The following is a 23,954-nucleotide window of genomic DNA, read 5'->3' as shown; positions in this document are numbered from 1 at the left end:
CTTTAGTCAAGAAATTTTTCTTTCTGTGTAATTATATTTTATAAGAAAATAAATAGATTGATTACAGAATTTTTTATTTTGTTTTATTAAAATATTGAAATCTTGAAAAGAATTATTTTAACAATTTGAACGTCAAAAAAAATCAATCATAAAATTCATCAGTGCTTTTTTTTTTTTATCAAGAAAAAAAATCTCTGAATCCATAAAAATAAAATAAATTTATTCACACCTGAAAAAACTATTTAAAATTCTAAAAAAGATATGCAAAATAAAATGATTTAGAAATAATTTTGTGCCAACAAAGAATAAAGGTGATTTCTTATATTTCTAAAGCAAAATTTCTAATTTCTCCAGCCTCTAAAACATCGAAAAAATGAGTAACACGGCTTGCTCCTGTCCTTGAGCCAGAAATTTTAAAAATCAGGCATACAAGCCAAACGCCGTCGTAAATTAGTGCTCCCATGCTTTGTCTTCAAATGTGTTACGCTTTCGAAATGATATTCGGTGCCTTTGATTCTAACGACATGTTAATAATTCACGAAACAGCAGCCGAGTAAAAAGTATAAGTTCGTTTTTATAAAACTAAAAAAAAAAAAAAAAAAACATTGTAAATTGTATACATATATATTTATATCGGAGATTACTCTTCGAAGAACAAGTAAAAGTTGCTTCTAAAAACTCGATAAACTACAGCATTTCTCTTTCTCTGTCCTTTCACTCCCCCAATAGTGTCACAACAAAAGTTTCGATTGCGTATCCCATACCATTTACATTCAATTATTTTATTTATATTATTCACAAACTCATTACTTTATTTATAAACTCCTTTATTTTCTTTTACCGCTTCTCACACATGAGCTTTCTCTTAAAACTCTATTTTAATTTTTTTTTCGCTCACTTAATTTTCTAACTGATGATGAAATTAATGCAATTAATTTTGAGACATTAATTCAATATTGTTACTTTTATTTAAATTATTTTTTTATTTTATTGTTTTAATTAAAAAAAATATACATGTACATATAGATAATCCAGATCACGGAAACACGGGCCAGAGCGGACCATTCCAGGATTTTGGTAAAGAATTATTATTTTTTATTAAATATAATTTTGAATTTTTTTCAACCTCCCAAAAGTAAAAAAAAAAAAACATCTCTTTGAAATTTCTTACAGTAGATTTACGATAGAGTAAATTACAAAAAAAAAAAAAAAACATAAGAGAAATAATTACTCGCGGAGGTCTTAAAAGAGGTCGTCGTGGTCTGGTTTCCTTTATATTTATATTATTAGGGTCAAATGAAACAATAGATTTTTCGTAGATTAGGTGCTCGAAAAACACTAGATTTTTAAATATCCATTAGAAATTTTCTGACTTAATTTTAAATATTTGAACACCATTTATATTAATTTCAAGACAAAAGTTTTTAAATTCAAAAATTTGACCTAATTTATAACTTTTATCTCACAAAGAATAATCTACGTACCATAAATTTCAACTAGTTATTTCAATGAAGAAAGAGAAGTAAGTTAGTCAAAAATATAAAAAAAAATAAATAAATAATAATTTAAACTTACATTAGCTTTAATTTAGTGAAAAATGAAAGTGTTTCATAACCAATCAAATCAAATATCAAGAATATTTATAAAAAAAAAAAAAAAACAAAATTCCATTTCCTCATTCTTTAAATAAAAATTAAACGTCAAGTATCTATTCATGATCCGTGATAATTGCGCAATCAAACACAAACCGATTAAGTAATCATCCGTTGAGAAGCAAAGCGGAAAAAAAACCCACGCGTGATAAAATCTTACAAGGAAACTCAAACTTTTTTCTTTTTTATTTTTTTAAGTACAAAAATTAATAATTATTATTATAGTTACAAAAAGTTTGCTTGATTTTGTTGGACATAATTTAAAATTTTGAAGTCTTGATACAAAAAAGTGGAGTAATTATTTTAAATTGACGATCGGTTCCGACACGAGTGCACCGAATGACATCACTCGTCCTCGGCTTACGTAAAGATATTAAACGTGTGTTTATACTTTGGTATATATATATAGTACCAATTATTTACGTGTATATATAAATATGTATTCATATGTATATTTCTATTGAACACAAGTATAAAAATGACTAACGCGCTTAGCTTGCGCGCGCGCTTTTCGAATACCGTAATCTCGAAGTATAATATTATTAGACGTACTTCCTCGCGTGGAAAAATGGTGATCAATTCTGATCACTGGATCCAGTGTCTATTATAACGACTATTATAACGCACGCATGTCGAATATACATACGCCTAAAAATAATAAATTACTAAAAGCAATAAAAAATAAATAAGTGTCGTGGTAATGTGTACAGTGGCATTGAGAGCGATGTTATTAAAAAATTCAATAAATTGTTTCAAGACACACAAGGCATTGATGTCAATTTGTCGGTAAGTTTGTACACGGACATACTACGTACTAATTTAATTGGAGAATTGAGTAGCTTGTAATCGCGGAAGAACAAAATAAAAAATAACAATGACAAATTAAGTTTGTGATTGTCGGAGCTGGACTCGTATCGAGCTCGGGATTTAAAATGCCGTGGCCTCGATATCATTTCGGAGCAACTTCCTTATCCTGGAGTGGTCCGGATCGCGTAGCCTAACGGACTTTAGTGAACAGTCGGATCGGAATTCAACGAGACAATACTGTGCGTGAGTAACCTAGCGGTTGCCGTAAAAATAATTTTGCTTTAATAGATTTTTTTTTTTTTTTTTTTTTTTTTTTTAAGTAGAAGCGTAATGAGTTTTTAATAGCTCTCTTGATTTCAAGGTTTCAAAAAAATGAAAATTTTTTATTAATTATATTACATGCGTTAGAGGCTTAGATTATTTTTTCAAATATTATTTTAGGATAGGTGTAGGTTACTTCAAAACAGCGCTAACTAGCGGCGGAAATTGAACGCCGATTTCAATGACAAAGAATTTAAAATAATTACATTTTTTATCAATAATGATTAATCATTTTTTGTTACAGTAATTTTTAAATTCGTAAAATAACAAAAATTCACTTCTTGGAGTTATTTTTGAACTTCCCGCCAAGAAAATTGAAAATTTTCAAAAATCGGGAAGTTATTGTTTTTACCCCGTTTTCCGAAAATATTACAATTTATTTTGCAGAAATAAGTTAAACGTTTTTATTAAAATTGAAAATTTATTTATTATAAAATAATTAATAAAAAAGTTGTTTCAAACCTCAATTAATCGGTGTTAATTGACCGTAGTTTTTTTTTTTCCAAATAATTAAATTATCTTTGAACGACGCTGGGGTTTGAACCCCGGCCTTTGCTTGGTAGTTCACGCGACTTTTACCTCCGCTTAATTACTCATTTAAAATTCAAACAAATTTTCACTTTGTAAATTACTCAAGTTCAGTAAATTAATAATTAATAATTTATAACAAAAATAATGTGTTTTGATTTTTAATAAAATAAAAAATTAGTATCAATGATTAAAATAACTAAAAATAACAAATGAAAAAGTCGTCGGAGAATTTTAGTAAGGCCAGCTGGACAAGTAAATATAAAACGGAGATCGAGGACATTCTGTATCACTTAATGCTATACTTTAACCTCCCTCTTTGTTCTCCTCTCCTCGGTCTGGAGACTCGCGTTTCTACTCACTTTATTCGTTTGCTCATACAATAAAGCAATATTACATACAAAATGAAATAAAATAAAATAAATAAAAGGTAGTGTGCTCTTGACAAGGAAAAATAAAATAAATGTTAATCCTATGACGCGTAACCTCTCGTATGACCTCCAATGCTTCCGGCTCGCCTCACTATTACCATTACAATTATTTTAAAATATTTATTTTCATTTAAATTTCATCGGGAATATTAATCGTTAAAATTTAATATTTTAATAAGTCGGAAATTTAGTAAAAGAAATTATTTTTATAAAAAAAAAAAAAAAATACTTAACGACGACAAGTAATTATATTTTCTGACATTTTAGTGCGAGGGCTATAAACCCAACCAAAACCCTAGAGACAAGAAAAGTAGAGAGTGCACGGTACGACATTCGAGAGCGAGTTTGTCGTTGACTATAACGAGGAGTTTTGGGGGCAGGGTAAAGAGTTTGTTAGGAAGGAAATGCGAGGCAGAAGTTGGGTGAATTATTGTGCGCCAGGGTGAATCGAAACAACCTAAAAAATAAAGAGAGTGTGTAGTGGCAAAGCTGCATGGCATTGATCCGAGGGTGGAAATTCGCGTGAAAGCTCTATCTGTCCCTTCTATTGAGAAGTCTGTGCTGAACCGACCCTAGTCAAGGGTACCAGGTATTTTCATTAGCCGAAAGCTTTGAGGGAACGATTCTCCTCGTCCTTATCCTCAAGCTTATGCTTTTACCGAAAATTCAACGGGAAATTCTAACTTTTTTTTTTTTTTTAACGTTGAATTTTGTGGCAGAGAGATGCAACGGATTGGATAAGGAAATTTTTTGAGGAAGTGATTTTTTTTTTTATTATTAAAAATAATAATAATACACGGAGAAAATTAAATAATGGCACACAGAAAAAAAATTAATTTGAATCAAGAGAAAAATTATTAAACCAAGAAAATCTTGAAACTAAAGTTGAAAAATATTTTAATCATCCTAGATCATTGGAGTTATAAATTTAGTACAAAAAAAAACCCAATCGTTTAATTTTCTTCGTGTAGAAAATTTATTTATATTAATTTTTATACCACGTCGAATATTGAATATTATACACTGAATTTGAGTCATAAGAGCAACGCGTAAGCCTTGTTAAAATCTATTTTTATAGAAAAACTTTCTACATTATACATCACATTTAACTTTAGTTAGTACTTATTTTTATAGACAAATCATCAGTAATTGATCTCATAAAAATTTGAATTCTTAATATAGAAATAAAGGTTTATCGATTTTCTTACTTCTTCCTAGTGTCTATAGCCGAGAAAAGTGTGAGTGGGCTTTAAATATTTACATTAGAGCGACTGTCTAGAAAGAAGGGAATTTATTTTTTTCCACTCAAGGAAAATAACTGCGCGAATAAGATAGATTTGTATATAAATAAACACAGTTGGGGGAATAAAGACCGGCTCTCTGAGGAAATCTTGCGAGTTGCTGGAAAATTTTAAACATCACTTTGGACTTTTCCTTTTTCAACCACTCCCAGGGGCCTTGTTGCTCGATTTTATGTAATTTTGGCTTCCTTTACACTTATTTTTTTTTAATAGAGAGAGAAAATCTACAATTAAAAATTTTTTATATTAAAATTAATTTCTCATTGCTTAATAATTAGTAGTTAAGTCTTTAAATTTAATGATAATGACGGATAAAAAAAATAGTTTGTAGTAAAATGAGTAAACAAACAATTAAAAATGAAACAGATTAAAAGAGCATGACAATAAAATTAACAATAATAAATTAATAAAGTCTATTCACCGTGCGAGTGTCCTATGAAGCACTTGAGACTCCTCCGCCTTGACCGAGTTGAGCATAATCCGTATCGGATCTCTTCCATCTTGACTTTGACCCTATTATATTAATGCGACCGTTATGACAATGTCTAACTATTAATTAATAATGACAATACCAATAATAATTGCAGTCGGCGTTAATCAAGAAAGAGTTAGCTACCAAAATAAATTTAATAGGCTCTTTAAAACCTTAAACTAAAAACTTAACCGGTCATGAATAATTAAAAGAAAATTCTTGGCCCACAAATTTGTAATATAGACTTTAATGTACGATGAAACGATGCCAAGTGTTTCTGAATAAATAAATGCCGCTTAAGTGTCATGTGTCATTTAAAAGTCTCATGAACTGTTTGTAATATAATTTAAAGACTAAAGAGAATTTGTTTGTTTCATTTATTGTAGATTTTTTTTTGGAGATTTGCCATTAGATTTTTACATAAATATTGACCTTTTTTTTTTTTTTTTTTGTAGCTTATTAATTTTTTAAAACTTAAATTGTCCTACCTGAGATTCAAACCTAGATCTTTTAATTTGAGACGTTGAGAGCTCTGTTTACAGTTAATATATCCAAACTGTAGGAATTTCCTTTTAATTTTATTGAATTTAATATTTTATTAAATATTTTACAGCAATAAAATTTTTTAGAAAATTATTTTTTTGACTTTTGAACTTAAAAAAAATTTTAATAAAAAGATAAGTCGGAAAAAATAAAAAGTTCTTCAATAATATGTCGTAAATTCAACTTCTTCTGGTTAGATTTGCCCTCGATATAGTTGCATAATGTAACAGTGATATTTAAGCATTAAATTGAATTTAAAATACCATTACACAGCATTATAATGTCACGATATTTACGGTCATATAAATAAAATGAATAATATTGTTTTTATTGCCAGCGTAAATAATATTTATATTTAACATATGAAATGTAACATTGATTACAAAGTTGTAAAATGTGTAATAAAAAAAATTTATTACTCTGTCCTCTTTACTTGGCAACTTGTAAGTTTACCGGGAGGATAAAAAATGCAAGTAAAAATGAAACCATTACATGAGGTCGCATGCGAGGGAATTATTAAAGCTCCAAAAACTTTCTCGATAATGAAAGTATCCATAATATATTTCGTTTATTATTTACATGGTATTTTGGTGATGTACGGTGGATGTCCACGAAAAATGTAAAAAGGGGGAGAGGGAGTCTTTTTGAGTATTTCCGTGAATGGTTTTATCTTGAGATAATTCATTGATAATTACCGAGGCCACTTTTAAAACGATAATTACTTTGGTAACGGGATAAAATTCACGATAAATTATAATAATATATACTGTACGTGTATGTTCTGTATGTTCTTATATATGTTCGCTAATTTACAGCCCAGTGAAATATTGTCTCGGTCGTTGTATTTTGTATTCGCATTATAATTGCCGCGATTATACAGAGATGCTTAATTCAAGATTAAAGCATTGTCTCGACGACCCTTTTTTTTGGCTCAACATTCACGAGGGTTTCATTTTATTAAAATTTAGTATTTTTATCAAAGGACAGAATTCTAGAGCTTTTTTATCTCCAGGAAAGAAAATAATATTTTTATTTTTTCAGACAAATTAATTATTCTGTTTAACTTTGACTTTATTCTTTTGAAAAGCTTCAAAATAAATTTTTAGTAATTTTATCAGTCACACTGCTGTAATTTTAAAAGATTATAAGATTTTAAAAACAAGAACAATTATTTTTACGACCAAAAATAGATGGTTACAATTATGCACCCTTTGTTTCATTTTTTTCATCGTAAAAACTCGTGTTTTAGGTCCTTGTATACTTTTTTCATACTAAAAAAATTTTTTTTAACTGACTAAAATAATTATTTCATGGTTATAAAATGAAGACTATAATCAAAATTATTATTTTTGACCCAAATAATAAATACTTTTTTTTTTGGTGAATAATTATCAGTTTGAAAAATATCTTTTAGAAAAAAATAATAAAATTATTTAATTTTATTTTAAATTAAATTCTAGTAAATTCCAATTTGTATCGTAATTTATCATTTATCCCAGCATATGTGTGCGCAATATAAATGTGAGTTAAAGTTGAAATGTGAAAGATTGGTTTTCCATGAAAATGCTTTTTTGATAGTATACTGGGCATACATGTTGTGGTTTTACGACGGCTTGTGGCTAACTAATTCCAAACTATCCTTAACAAAAGCTTTCCAATTCTAGTTACCACTAGCTATACATATGCAACGCACATTTATACCTAGATTAACATCATTTAGATTTAAAAAAAAAAAAAAAAAAAAAAAATTTCTTGACTCAAGTAACTTTTTTGGAAAAATTAAAAAGTGGCCATTTATAAAAATTTTTTTCAGAGCTTTAGATGAAAAAAATAAACAAATAAAATGTAAACGTTTTATTTATATTAGTTAAGAGTTAAACAGAAGAAGAATAGAGAGGCATTTGTCATTTAGAAGGTTGTTCCACTTAGAAACGTTAATATTGTATACAACTAAACTATTATACAGGGTGTCTCTGAAGTGGCGGGAGTAATTGTTGGGGTCGATAGAGAAAAAAATACTGAATCGAAAGTTCCTGAGCCAAAAATTTTTTTGGGCCATAGAATTTGAGTTATGAATTAAAAACGATAGCCAATCAGAAGCGCGCTATTCGAGAAATGAAAATGAGCGGGGAAGTAGAGGAGACGCGAGAGTGAGATGCTGCAATAGCAGCTTACTCGCTCACACAAAGCCGAGCATGAGAGGGGATTGTGACGCTATGAGCCGAGTACGTAAGTGTGAATGAGTGGATGTATGAGGTCGCAAGCGGACGGCTTAATGTATGAGTGTGTGTCCGTGTATCGCAGCATTATTGGAGGCGTTGTAACGCTGAATTAAAGCTAACCGGGTACTCTAAGACAGAGGAAAAAATTTTAATTTTTATTTTTATTCGAAAAAATTTAATAAAAAAAAATAAAAAGGCCCAAGATTTAACCAGACCCACAGAAACGGAGAGTAAATTTTTAATTCTCATTTATTTTGCTGGGGATTATTTTCAAATACAAAAAAAAAAAAAAAAGGCTAAGATTCAACTGGAATCCAAAAAGAGATGGATGAAAAAAATTTTATTTTTATTGTTAATCAGCAAAATTATTTTTCTTTAAAAAAGAGCCCAATCTCGACTGGAGCAAGAAAAATGATTGAAAAATTTTATTATTAATTTTCAATCAACAAAATTATTATAAAAAAATAAATGGGCCCAAGTCTCAACCGGACCCAAACAAACGGATAAAAATTTTTATTACTTACTTAATTTGCTGGAAATTATCTTTAAAAACGAAAAAAATGCCCAAGACTCGATCGGATCCAAAAAAATAACAGTACAAAAATTTTTCCTTATTTTCAATCAGCAAAATTGTTTCTTTTAAAAAAAGGCCCAATCTCGACTGGAGCAAAAAAATGATTAAAAAATTTTATTATTAATTTTCAATCAACAAAATTATTTAAAAAAAAAATAGTCCGCAGACTCAACCGGACCCAAACAAACAGATAGATAGTTTTAATTACTTATTTATTTTGATGGGAATTATTTTAAAAAACGAAGAAAATCGCCCAAGACTCGACCGGACCCAAAAAAAAAAATAAATTGAAAAATTTTGTTTTCATTTTCAATCAGCCAAATTAATTTCTTTTCGAAACAAGGCCCAATCTCAAACAGACTAAGAGAAACTAATTAAAAAATTTTATTTTTATTATTAATCAAATATTATTTAAAAAAGAAAATAAGCCACAGACTTAACCGGACTTAAACAAACGGATAGAAAATTTTTATTACTTACTTAATTTGCTGGAAATTATCTTTAAAAACGAAAAAATGCTCAAGACTCCATCAGACCGAAAGGGAGATGAATAAAAAATTTTACTATTCATTTTTAATCATCATAATTAACTTTTTTATAATAAAAGGCTCAATTTCGACCGGACCCAGAAAAAATGATCCAAAAATTTTATTTTTATTGTTGATCATCAAAACTAATTAAAAAAACAAATGAGGCCCTAGACTCAACCGTAGCCGAATGAACGTATAAGAAATTTTTATTTTTTCATTTGAATTGGAAGGGAAATTATGGAGAACGAAAAGAATGGCCAAGACTTGTCTCGACCTCGAAAAGACATTGGAAACTTTTTATTATTTACTTTTGACGAATAAAGAATGATTTTTAAAAGAAGGCACAAGAGTCGACTGGACCTAAGTAAAAGGATTGAAGAATTTTTTTCTTGATTTTGTTAGCGTCAATAAATTTAAATAATTAGAAAATCACCAAAATTCAAATTAAAATTATTAATTAATAAATTGACTAGCAAAATCTCGAATAACAAATTAAAAAGGAATTGCCCTCAAGACGTGATAATTTTTTTATTATTTCAATTAAAATTAATGATTGATCAATCTACAAGTACAGTCTAAAATCAAAAAATTAACAAGAAATTGTACTCAACTACTGATAATTTAATTATTTAAATTAAAATTATTAATTAATCAATTGACATGTAAAATCTGAAATACAGAAATTACATTCGTCCTGATGGATTTATTATTGTAATCGAATTTAGATGTCGAAAAATTGACAGGTAAAATCTCAAATGAAAAAATTAACATAGAATTGTTCTCAAGTTCTGACAATTTGATTATTTTGATTAGAATTACTGATTGATTAATTGACTAGTAAAATCTTGAATAAAAGAATTGAAAAGAACTTGCACTCAAGTCCTTGATATTGTAATCAAAATATTTACTCGAGTAATTGACCGGTAAAATGTCAAATGCAAAAATAAAAAAGAAATTGCAATCACGACCTGATAATTTTTATATTTTAATTAAAATTATTTTTGATTGATTAACAGGTAAAATTCCAAGTAAACAAATTTGAAAAAATTGCACTCAAAACCTGATAATTTCGATATTTTGATTAAAATTATTTTTCAATTAATTGACAGGTAAAATGTCAAATAGAAAAATAAAATAGAAATTGCAATCACGACCTGATAATTTTAAAATTTTAGTTGAAATTATTTTTCAATTAATTGACCGGTAAAAAGTCAAATAAAAAAATTAAAGAAAAAATCAGTCCTCAGTCTTAATAATTCTGGAATTTCAATTAAAATTATTTCCTATTCAATTGACAGTTAAATTTCCAAGAAAAAAATCAAAAAGAAATAGCAATCACGACCTGATAATTTTGATATTTTAATTAAAATTATTTTTCAATTAATTGACAGGTAAAATGTCAAATAAAAAAATAAAAAAGAAATTGCAATCACGACCTGATAATTTGAAAATTTTAATTAAAATTATTTTTCAATTAATTGACAGGTAAAATGTCAAATACAAAAATAAAAAAGAAATTGCACTCAAAACCTGATAGTTTCGATATTTTGATCAAAATTATTTTTCAATTAATTGACAGGTTAAAAGTCAAATAAAAAATTTAGAAAGAAATTGCAATCACGACCTGATAATTTTAAAATTTTGATTAAAATTGTTTTTTAATTGATTAACAGATAAAATTCCAAGAAAAAAATCAAAAAGAAATAGCAATCACGACCTGATAATTTTGATATTTTAATTAAAATTATTTTTCTATTGATTAACAGGTAAAATTCCAAGTAAACAAATTTGAAAAAAATTCCATTCAAAACCTGATAATTTTAAAATTTCAATTAATATTATTTTTCAATTAATTAACTGGTAAAAAGTCAAATCAAAAAATTAAAGAAAAAATCAGTCCTCAGTCTTGATAATTCTGGAATTTTAATTAAAATTATTTCCTATTCAATTGACAGTTAAATTTCCAAGAAAAAAATCAAAAAGAAATAGCAATTACGAGCTGATAATTTTGATATTTTAATTAAAATTATTTTTCAATTAATTGACAAGTAAAATTCCAAGTAAAAAAATTTAAAAAAATTGCACTCAAATCCTGATAGTTTTGATATTTAAATTAAAATTATTTTTTAATTAATTGACAGGTAAAATGTCAAATAAAAAAATAAAAAAGAAATTGCAATCACGACGTGATAATTTTGATATTTTAATTAAAATTAGTTTTCCATTAATTGACAGGTAAAATTTCAAAAAATTAATTAAAAGAAACATTGAACTCAAGTCCTAATAATTTCGATATTTTAATTTAAATTATTTTCTAATTAATTGACAGGTTAATTGTCAAATAAAAAAATTCAAAAATAATTGCACTCAAGTCCTGATAATTTTCATATTCTGATTAAGATTATTCATTAATTCATTGATAGGTAAAACCTCAAATAACAAAATTCCTTTTCTGTACTAAAATTATGAACTTTATTATCAAATTCTCAAAAATAAAAAAAAACAATAAAATAACAAAAATAACAAAAATCTGTATAATAAAATTGATTGAGAATTTGTAAATTAAAAAAAAAAAAAAATCATTAATCCATAAGGTTCTCAAAATGGCCTCCATTCCTTTCTAAGCACCGATGACACCGCTCCAAAAGGTTTTCCCGAACACACTGCAGGATTTCCGGCGTTATTAGTTCTCGTGCAGCCATGATCCTTGCCATTGTTTCCATTTGATCTGCAGGTTCATCAAAATATACCCCTTCCTTCATGAAACCCCACAAGTAGTAATCGAGCGGAGTCAAGTCTGGTGATCTTGGTGGCCATCTCACTGGACCATACCTCCCCAGCCACTGTTGGCCATACTGGGCATTTAAGAAATTGGTTATGTCCCCAGATGAGTGGCACGGCGCACCATCCTGTTGAAACCACGTCGGTTGAGGATTAACTCCTGCTAGAAGCTGGGGTAAATTTCCTCCCAAAAACAAGAGATACTGAGCACTCTGTAATAACGAAAAATTTCGACTGTGAAAGTGAGAAAATCAGGGAGTTAAAAATTTCTTTAATTTAAACCAAAGGGAAATTTTGTTAAAAATTTTAAAAATAATTTTCTAAAATTTTAACAGATAAAACGAAGTTTACTCGTAGGGATTTTTCCAATTTTAATGAAAAATTATTTGAACGAATTTTTCGAAATATTTTCGCATCAACAACAGAAGTTACCCCAGAAAATTTTCCTTTATTTTAACAAATTAAGAAAGAAAAACTCTTCCAAAGAATTTTTATGAAAAATTAGGTATTATAAAGAATTAATTTACAAAAATAAAAATCTTATTTTCAAACACAAAAATATTATTCGAATAATTTCAATATTTGCAAAGTGTCGAAGAATTTTACATTGAAGTTTTAACGGTAAACTGAGTGGAGAAAATTTTCTGAAGCGCGAAATTTTTTAATTGTGTAAATTTTTAATTAAACTTACGTTCATGGTTTCCGGTAATTCGTATAGTAGCACAGTGTCGCCGATTATTCCTCCCCACATGTTGATTTTCCACTTGTTCTGAAAATTACGGTTCACCGTCATGTGAGGATTCTCCTCCGCAATTTGTAGTAAGCCAAAGATTAGTTGCAAACAGAAAGGATGGAACCTCTTGCACGTAGTAAAAAGCATGAAAGTCATCAGAATTATTAATCGAATGAGTACTAGAGGAAACTAAGTAGTAATAGTCGACCTTAAGACCGCCGAATTTTTACATTCACGTTTGCTTAATAAAAGGAGTAAAGTGTAATGATGTGAATGCAAACTAATAACATTAAAGTAAAGTTATCCTTGAACTGCCGAAACACCTGTAGATTTTTTTGAAATGATTTCTTTGCTAAGAAAAAGGGAAACTAAAATATCAAAATTACTAAAACGTGAATGCCATTTCTTTTTCATATTTTCTTCGACATTTTACCTGTCAGTGAATAAAAAGAATATTTAAATTGAAATATCAAAATTATAAGGACTTGAATTCAATGTTTTGTTAATTTATCATTTGACATTTTACCTATCAATTAAGTGATAAATAATTTAAATTAAAATATCAAAATTATCAGGGCTTGGGTGCGATTACTACTTAATTTGATACTTGGGATTTTACCCGTCAATTCATTAGAAATTTATTTCAATTATAAGATCAAAATTATGAGAACATGAGTGCGATTTATTTTTAATTTATTATTCAGGATTTTAACAGTCAATTGATTGATAAACAACTTTAATTAAAATATCAAAATTATCAGGACCTGAGTTCAATTTTTTTTTTTTTAATTTATTATTTATTTACCTGTCAATTAATTAAAAAATAATTTTTATAAAAATATCAAAATTGTTCGGACTTGAGTTCAATTTTTTTCTTAATTTATAATTTGACATTCTACCTGTTAATTCACCGATAGATAATTCTAATAAAAATATCAAAATTATTCGGACTTGAGTTCAATTTTTTTCTTAATTTATAATTTGACACTCTACCTGTTAATTCACTGATAGATAATTCTAATAAAAATATCAAAATTATTCGGACTTGAGTTCAATTTTTTTCTTAATTTATAATTTGACACTCTACCTGTTAATTCACTGATAGATAATTCTAATAAAAATATCAAAATTATTCGGACTTGAGTTCAATTTTTTTCTTAATTTATAATTTGACATTCTACCTGTTAATTCACTGATAGATAATTCTATTAAAAATATCAAAATTATTCGGACTTGAGTTCAATTTTTTTTTAATTTATCATTTGACATTTCGCTTGTTGATTAAGTGATTAATAATTTTAATAATAATATCAAAATTATCAGGACTCGAGAGCGATTTTTTTTTAGTATATTTTTTTACATTTTACCTGTCAATTAACTGATAAATAATTTCAATTAAAATATCAAAATTATTCGGACTTGAGTTCAATTTTTTTTTAATTTATTAGTTGACATTTTACCTGTTAATTAACTGATAAATAATTTTAATAAAAATATCAAAATTATCAGGACTCGAGAGCGATTTTTTTTTCAATTCCTTATTTGACATTTTACCTGTCAATTAATTAAAAAATAATTTTAATTAAAATATCAAAATTATTGGGACTTGAGTTCAATGTTTGTTTTAATTTATTTTTTGACATTTTACCTGACGATTAATTGAAAAATTATTTTACAGAATAATTCCCAGCAAAATAAATGAGAAATGAAAGTTTTCCATCCGTTTGGTTGGGTCCGGTTGAGTCTTGGGCAATTCCTTCTGTTTTCAAAAATTATTCCGAGCATAAGAAATAAGTAATAAAAATTTTCTATCTGTTCGTTTTGGTCCGGTTGAGTCTGGGGCCTATTTTCTTTTTTGAAATAATTTTGTCAATTAATAATTGATAATAAATTTTTTCAATCAGTTTTTTATCGTCTTGTCAAGATTAGGCTGATTTTTGTTCAATAAATTTTTGTTTGTTATTGAAAAGAGAAAATAAATTTTTTTGCATTCTTCTATTCTTGGCTCTGGTCGAGTCTTGGGCATTTTTTCGTTTTTAAAAATAATTCCTAGCAAAATGAATGGGAAATAAAAGTTTTCGATCCGTTTGTTTGGGTCCGATTGAGTCTGGGGCCTATTAATTTTTTTTTAAGAATAATGTTGTTAATTAATAATTGATAATAAAATTTTTCAATCAGTTATTCGAAGTCTGTTTGAGATTGGGCCTTTCTTTTCAAGGAAAATTAATCTTGGTGATCAAGTAATAAAAAAAATTCTATCCGTTTATTTGGGTCCTGCTGCGTCTTGGGTCTATTTTTTTTTCTTAATAATTTAGTTAATTAATATTTAGAAATAAAATTTTTCGATTTATCTTTTTCGGGTCCGGTCGAGTCTTGGGCAATTTTTTTGTTTCGAAAAATAATTCCCAACAAAAAAACAGGAATAAAAGTTTTCTTTCCGTTTGTTTGGGTCCAGTTAAGTCTGGGGCCTATTTTCTTTTTTTAAAAAATTTTGTTGATTAAAAATTCATTATAAAACTTTTCAATTATTTTTTCTTGCTCCAGTCGAGATCAGGCCCTTTTTCAAAGGAAAATAATTTTGCTGATTAAAAATAGAAAAACAAAGATTTTCAATTTATTTTATTTCGGGTCTGGTCGAGTCTAGGGCATTTTTATCGTTTTCAAAAATAATTTCCTGCAAAATAAATAAGTAATAAAAATTATTTATCCGTTTGTTTGGGTCCAGTTGAGTCTAGGGCCTCATTTGTTTTTTAATTAGTTTTGATGATCAACAATAAAAAATAAAATTTTTGGATCATTTTTTCTGGGTCCGGTCGAAATTGAGCCTTTTATTATAAAAAAGTTAATTATGATGATTAAAAATAAATAGTAAAATTTTTTTATTCATCTCCCTTTCGGTCTGATGGAGTCTTGGGCATTTTTTCGTTTTTAAAGATAATTTCCAGCAAATTAAGTAAGTAATAAAAATTTTCTATCCGTTTGTTTAAGTCCGGTTAAATCTGTGGCTTATTTTCTTTTTTAAATAATATTTGATTAATAATAAAAAATAAAATTTTTTAATTAGTTTCTCTTAGTCTGTTTGAGATTGGGCCTTGTTTCGAAAAGAAATTAATTTGGCTGATTGAAAATGAAAACAAAATTTTTCAATTTATTTTTTTTTTTGGGTCCGGTCGAGTCTTGGGCGATTTTCTTCGTTTTTAAAATAATTCCCATCAAAATAAATAAGTAATTAAAACTATCTATCTGTTTGTTTGGGTCCGGTTGAGTCTGCGGACTATTTTTTTTTTAAATAATTTTGTTGATTGAAAATTAATAATAAAATTTTTAATCATTTTTTTGCTCCAGTCGAGATTGGGCCTTTTTTAAAAGAAACAATTTTGCTGATTGAAAATAAGGAAAAAAATTTTTGTACTGTTATTTTTTTGGATCCGATCGAGTCTTGGGCATTTTTTCGTTTTTAAAGATAATTTCCAGCAAATTAAGTAAGTAATAAAAATTTTTATCCGTTTGTTTGGGTCCGGTTGAGACTTGGGCCCATTTATTTTTTTATAATAATTTTGTTGATTGAAAATTAATAATAAAATTTTTCAATCATTTTTTTGCTCCAGTCGAGATTGGGCTCTTTTTTAAAGAAAAATAATTTTGCTGATTAAAAATAAAAAATAAAATTTTTTCATCCATCTCTTTTGGATTCCAGTTGAATCTTAGCCTTTTTTTTTTTTTTGTATTTGAAAATAATCCCCAGCAAAATAAATGAGAATTAAAAATTTACTCTCCGTTTCTGTGGGTCTGGTTAAATCTTGGGCCTTTTTATTTTTTTTTTAAATTTTTTCGAATAAAAATAAAAATAAAAATTTTTCCTCTGTCTTAGAGTACCCGGTTAGCTTTAATTCAGCGTTACAACGCCTCCAATAATGCTGCGATACACGGACACACACTCATACATTAAGCCGTCCGCTTGCGACCTCATACATCCACTCATTCACACTTACGTACTCGGCTCATAGCGTCACAATCCCCTCTCATGCTCGGCTTTGTGTGAGCGAGTAAGCTGCTATTGCAGCATCTCACTCTCGCGTCTCCTCTACTTCCCCGCTCATTTTCATTTCTCGAATAGCGCGCTTCTGATTGGCTATCGTTTTTAATTCATAACTCAAATTCTATGGCCCAAAAAAATTTTTGGCTCAGGAACTTTCGATTCAGTATTTTTTTCTCTATCGACCCCAACAATTACTCCCGCCACTTCAGAGACACCCTGTATATAAATAATGGTTCGTGTAGGACTGGGAAGCGTTGGAAACGTCGAGTGGTGGTAGTGGGTATTATATAGGATACGATAGGACCAGATGAGAGTACAAGGATAGGAGTTGGTTCAGAGGAGAGAAGAGGAGCGGAGAAGAGAGGAAACGGAGGCGGGAGCAAGAGCGGAAAAGGGGGTGAAGAGTGACGAGGGTGGAGGGTGTACGAGGTTACGTGGAGGTGATTGTGTTAGGGCGAACTGACTGCCGGTGGAATGGAGGGTTCAGACGAGGTCAGGTCACGGGATAGAACGGGTGTGCTCGTGGCTGTACTCTCTGTTCTTGCGCTTCTAGCTCCTGGTCGATATATCTCACTACTATTATACACTATCATATATATTTGGTACCGCTCGAGTTTGTATTCGTACTGTACCGAGTTTTGTTTGAGTATTAGCGCTGGGTACGGCATTTCGTACGATTTTGTTTTCTGGATACTAATAATAATAATAATAATAATAATAATTTTAAAATTATTATTATTATTTTAATAATTTAAACAATAATAATGATAGTGGGTAGGACTCTCTCCCGCTCACTTGCACTAGCACTTTTGCTGGCTGACATGCGAACCTCCTGTCTACTATTTACTATCCGCGGTGGGAAGCTCCATGCACACCTTGCTTGCCAATCGCTAATTATTTACGGGAAAGTATTACATTTTTTTTTTTTTTTTTTTTTTTTTTATTTGTTCGCGTGTGTTTTCATATTGCAATTTTTGTTTTGATTTTTTTAGTGTATAAAAAAAAATTAAATAATTTAAAAAAATACAAACCATCAGCAATAATAACAAAATTGATATTTGTTACAAAGATTATGATTAATATTTCATAATATGATTGCTGAAATATATAACCAACTCTCAATTCGAATACTGTTGACATAGAATGTATTTATTGCATGCCTTAAGCACGAAGCTGCACTGAAAAGGTTAACTTGAACCAAGAAAATTATCTTAATATTTTTTTAGATCAAAAGAGCATCGTTTTCTAATCCCAAATTATTTTTTAAATTTAATATAATATGATAAATTATTAAATTAATAATAAAAATCCCACTAGTATTTCTTCATCTCATTTTCACTAAGTACAATCTTAATAATCAAATTTTCTAAAAAAAAAAAAAATCAAATTACTTATTTGCAGTAATAAAAACTGCAACATTACCGAAAAAAATCAGGTTAAAAATTTTTTAAGCTACTAAGTTTTAAAATAGGACAACCGAGATCGGTTGAGACATTATTTTGCGAATAGAAACAGTTTCACCTCCGCAAAATACTTATAAAACATACGAGCATTCATATATGTTCTGCAGACTGGTATATTGCTTGAAGTAATATTCCATCGGGGAGCCAGGGAGTATTGAGAACAAAATTAAAGAGAAAGAAAGAAGTTAAGCAGTATGTAGCAGCGTATTAGTGGTAGCAATATATTTTATATTTATATGTATAAATATAGCAATAGCAATACTGGTCTTATCTCTATATCTCTCTTTACATATATAAATATATAAGGGAAGGGCATTGGCACATTCACCCTTTCTCTAGTCGAGTTTGGCTGCAGATGCTTGGACAAACCACCACCACTGCACACTCTCACATTTGGCCGTTGGCGCAACCCACCTTTACTTTACGTTTAGTTTCGTTCGTTCGTTCTTTCATATTCAGTAAATAGGCTTTAGAAAGCACGTCCAATAAAAAAATAAATAAATAATAATAATAATAAAAATGATGATGATAATAATAATATCAAGCTGCTTGCTAAATAACCTATACCAACTATTTTATTATTTTGACACAAACTCGCTCCCATTTTGCCTGCCGCGGCCATTTCGTTGTTGACCGTCGTCACTTTTACTTACATTCTCTTAATAAAATTTTGAATTCTCCATCCAACTTAAAACTCAATTACTTTCTGTATTTTTTCTAATGTATATTACTTTTGTCGATTTGTAAATAATCATTTGCAATTAAATAAAATTACTAATCCCAGATTATAAATTGAAATAGAAGTGAAGAGAAAATAGTTAGAATAAAAATAACGAGATTTAAATTGAGTGAGAGTTTAGTAGACAACAAAATGACGTAACCAAATGAATTAATTCTGTTCGAGCCGGCGTTTTAGACTCGAGAAAGTTACGTGACCTGATGTAGTTGATTCTATACTTGTATATATCTATACATCTATTCATATATACATGTATTCTTACTTCGGTTGGTTGCATATATTATTGTGTATGTAAGGATTGGGTAAATTCGTATGGATCGGAAATAAATTTTGCCGGTGATAATTAATAAAATAATATCATTAATAATATTCATTTGCGGATTAAGTGGGATGAGAATAGAAGTGATCAATTAAAATTTACAGGAGTATTTTTAATTATGTAATGTGATTTAAAGTATATTCAGAGATTCGATCGATTGTTAAATTGATATTGTTTTAATAGATAATTACAATGAATTTAAAAATAAAAATTTCTTAAACGTTTTTATGTCCAAATTTAGGGAAAATTAATTTTTTTTAATCTGTACGTCAATTAACATTTCATATTAAACTAAAATTGTTTTATGATTTGCTTGAAATAAAAAAAAAAAGTATCAGAAAACCATTATGTATATTTCAGAACTTAACTCTTTAGTAGCGAGAAGATTTAGTGATCATGCGCCACCTGTCTAAAATTTTTGATACTAACTTTTGTCGAAAAGTTACATATGACCATTTTATTTTTTTTCTAACGTTAAATTTTTCTAGAAAAATATTTACATAAGAAAATAGTATTGTATTCATAAAATTTGAGTAATTAAATAGTATTTACATTTTTTCCACATTGAAAAATAAACTGAATAAAGTATACGGTTAATAACGGTAATGATTATCATTACCATTACATTGAGAGCATTGATGCGTCTTTAAAACGCTAACAAGTACTGTTTGACATGCCTTTAACATAATACATGACCTTCTGTCTTGTTTAACGTACTCGTCCTTGCGTACTTGCATCAAACAACTTACGAGGCTTTTGGTCTAATCTATAGATACTCTATTATATGTCACATTGTACTTCAAAATATGTTGCATGTTCTTTTTCTTTGTATAGTTATTCATTGCAAACAATCTAAAGAATTAAAAAAAAATTTTTTTTTTCGATAAAATAAATTTAATTTTTCAAAACTTTTTCCAGATAAATTTTTCAAAATAAATTTTTTTAGAAATGTAAGTTCATTCTGATGTTACGCTTATCAAGAGCTTTCATTTGAGTACCCACATGCATTTTTTATATATTTTCCATATATCCATATATATAAAATATATAAATATATGAAAAATTGATGTGGGTGCTCAAATGAAAGGTCTCGATGAGTGTAACATCGGGATGAGCTTATATCTTTAAAAATGTCAATATTTTATAAGATAAAAGTTAATTTTTTAATTATGTATTTAGAGATAGAGCATTTTCGAATGCAGCCTAAATACTTATCATCAGAAATGGACTATTGGTGAGAATGATATGAAACGATAAAAAGGCAAAACTCCAGGTCAAGACTTTTCCAACGATACCAAATTTTACCATAGAAACCCATAAAAAACAATAATAAAATTCTATTCCCCAAAAATGTTTCTCAAAAAATAGCTTATAGCGAATATCGCCGGTTTATCACACACGACAGCTTCGCACGTGCGCACGCACGTGCTTCCTCATTCCCAGCCAGCCATCATAATTCAAATGAATCCTCATTACCCCCCACCCTATAAATTTACCCCCACCCTCAAACCAAAAATTTAAAAAATCCAAAAATCTTGAAAAAAAAAAAATTTTTTTCCCCTTCCATTAAAAAAAAAATAAAAATGACAATATTTAAACGACAAGGTGGTCCGTGGTTCGTCCCTGGTTCGAGGAGCCCGGTGTTCGCGACATGAGGTCGCGCGGTGCGGGAGTGAGACGATTTCGTATCCCGAGCTCGTCCGGAGCCGCCCGATCGGTAGAACCTCGGTGAGCTTATGGTGGGGATAACCGGTGAGACGGTCGGTTGGAGCTCAGTAGTGCCACTACCGAGGTCGGAGTCGGAGTCGAGACTCGTGGTCCACCGGGTGATCAACACAGTCCGCCGAGCCGCTTCGCTGCAGCGTGAGAATTTCATTACCACTCTCAACTGTAACTTTTGTCCTGTTCTAATATATTTTTATTACGGCAACAATTATTAATAAATAATTAATAATTAACGATACATATATAAATAAATATAAATATATATTTATAATTTTAAATATATATTGTACATATAATATACCATCAGTTATTTTAAAATCAGAATCAGAATAGGAGGTCGTTAAACGACGCTCAGAAGTGACGTGACGTTTCTTTGTGCTCGCCTCGGTTTTTTTAAAAAAATTTTTCCCGAGTTTTTTTTTTTTTTTTATTTTATTTGAAGAAAAAAATTTCCGAGACTTGACATGTTGATTTTACTTGATAGATAAAGTGACAGGTGATGTGTGAGTACAATTACTATTGAAGTAACAACACAAAACAAGTAAAAAAATAATAATAATAATAATTGAAATAAAAAATAATAAAGTTGTTTATAATTTAAAAAAATAACATAATAAAAGTGACAGCTGATAAAGCGAAGCAAGGGTGTCAGTTGTTGTTGTTGTAAAATATTATGTCAAAGATCGGCTTTCGATAGCCGGGAAATAAAAATAATAATAATAAAAGGTGCGCATGTGTCCAGTGGGATTTTACAATAAACTTCTCGACACCTCTCTGGATACTTTTACGGTGCCTACATCTGGACTGTCTCATGTCAGAATGGCGCTGGCGCGGTATGTATGTTGTCCTCATATCACATTTAATACCGTGTCCGATGTTTATGTGATGACTCAAATCCAATCCCGAGATAATGATAATAATGAATATATGTTTGTAGGTAGATGTATGTGGTGGTAAGTGGAAGTGGGTGTGTGAGCAACCCTGAACAACCCCAACCCTCAACAGAGAGAGTGAGAGAGAGAGACGGATGAGGTCATACCGGCCCTCGTATCCAGTGCATAGAATAGAGTGTACAGAACACAGCACTGTGCTGTGCTGTGCTCGGTTTTGTGCCTCAACCGTGAGTGACAATTAAGGTCGAGTGCGATCGAGTTCAATCGGGGGCAGTACGGGTCTCTGTGTGTGTCTGGGGGGGGGGGGGGGCTGCGATGGTAAACTTCGGTTGTGGAAATTGCTTCTAATTGTTATCTCCAGTTTATCAGAATTATGAGATCGTTTTGTATTTGGGGGGTTTCGTACTTAAGATACTTGACAGTATTTTTGGAGTTTTTTTTTTATTTTTTTATTTGAACAATTTTTGATAAAATTGCAATCGTTTTTTGGTACACAGAAACACAAAATTTACTTGAATCATTTAAGTAAATTATTTTGAAAAATTTCACCTTGATTTTTGAGTAGAAAAATTTTTTAAGAAATTTTTCTTGGTTTAAAAAAATTTTATTTGATTCAAGAATTTATCGTCTCGATTCAAGACTACACACAAAAAACAAATTTCTTGCGTCAAGAAAATTTTAAGGAAAACAAAAGTTATTTTGGAGCAAGAAGAAATTTTATTGGCTTGAGAAATTTATCTTGTCTCAAGAGACTTTGACTTCATTCAAGAAATTTTCAATCTTCCTTGATATTTTCTTGAGCCAAGAAAATTTACACTTTAGCCAAGAATTTTTTTTTTTTTTTTTTCAGTGTATGAAACTTTTTAAAATTATTTTTTTGGTTTAAGACTTTCTCTTGATTCAATTTAATTTTTTGTTGTTGAAAAAATTTTAAAGATCAGATGTTGAATGATTTATTTTGGTCTTTTACGACTCTGAAATTGTTAAAACAATTAAAAAATTTAATATAAAAAAAAAATGCTTTTGAAAGATTGCATTGACATAATTTAAAAATTACTCCATGTGCTCAAAATAAAAGAAAAAATAGTCTGTCCGCTAACTTAAGTATCATGCCGTGTTTTTAGGTTCTGTTCTAATATATTGGGTTTTATTTAGAAAATAATCGAGTGACGTTAAACCCGAAGCGACCTCCTTGTAACCTCAAGTCCGTTATTTACGGTTTAACTGACACGAAAATTTAAACTGCTCTGAGTTATTTTTCATGGTTATGAGTTGTGAAGAATGATGACGGGGATCAGTGGACAGAGTAGCATTAGTGCGACAGACATTTGAAAATTTTTGTCTACAGACAATTTTTAGAGTAAATTCATAAAGTTAGACTTTTTAATTTTTATAAATCTTTATTATATAGCAATTCAATTATTTGCTTTATTTATCCAGTAAATTCTATTTTTTCTATTTAATTAAATGTTATATTTAGTATTTTATTTTAAATAATATCAAAATAAATTGATATGATTTTATTTCTGTAATTTCATAAAATTGATTAACAAAATTAAATTTTAAAAATCAATTTTAATAAGTTATTATTACATATTAAAAAAAATCAAAAAGAAAAAAAACTTTTCATTAAATCAAAAATATTTACAATAAATAAAACATCTATTACAAAAAAAGACATAAATAAAATCATTAAAAAAATAAATAAAATTATTTACTCACATAAATAATCTCAGCAAAAAAAATATTATTAAAAATGATTGATAAATTATTTTAATCAATCAATTATAATTACAAACCTAAAAATGATCACATGTCTGCTACATGATATCACAATGTTCATCTTTGTTCTCATATTTCCTGATTAATAATTAATGATTC

General features: G+C 28.6%; 1 protein-coding gene across 6 annotated transcripts in view; it reads left to right on the top strand.

Moving 5' to 3' along the window:
• The window catches only part of Rdx (BTB/POZ and MATH domain-containing protein rdx), an 83,203-nt gene that overhangs the window by 37,630 nt on the left and 21,619 nt on the right, over nt 1–23,954 (top strand). The window contains exon 3 of one of the 6 annotated variants that reach the window (XM_074237921.1): nt 1,027–1,077. The exons of 1 other annotated variant lie outside the window; for it this stretch is intronic. Coding sequence is in view for 3 of the 5 variants with exons in the window: in XM_074237916.1 (XP_074094017.1) it covers nt 21,913–22,013 (101 nt within the window). In the remaining 2 variants the exon portion in view is untranslated. Of the gene's footprint in view, nt 1–1,026; nt 1,078–2,232; nt 2,439–21,237; nt 22,018–22,117; nt 22,134–23,954 lie in introns of those variants that run through there. 4 more of the 6 variants (XM_074237917.1, XM_074237916.1, XM_074237918.1 and 1 more) reach the window with 4 other exon arrangements.

Source organism: Cotesia typhae, unplaced genomic scaffold, assembly GCF_013202065.1.
Source record: "Cotesia typhae breed Kobodo isofemale line unplaced genomic scaffold, CoteBio_Ctyphae contig_22, whole genome shotgun sequence".
NCBI lineage: Eukaryota > Metazoa > Arthropoda > Insecta > Hymenoptera > Braconidae > Cotesia > Cotesia typhae.
The sequence above is the reverse complement of the archived record's forward strand: the minus strand, read 5'-3'. Positions and strand labels throughout refer to the sequence as shown.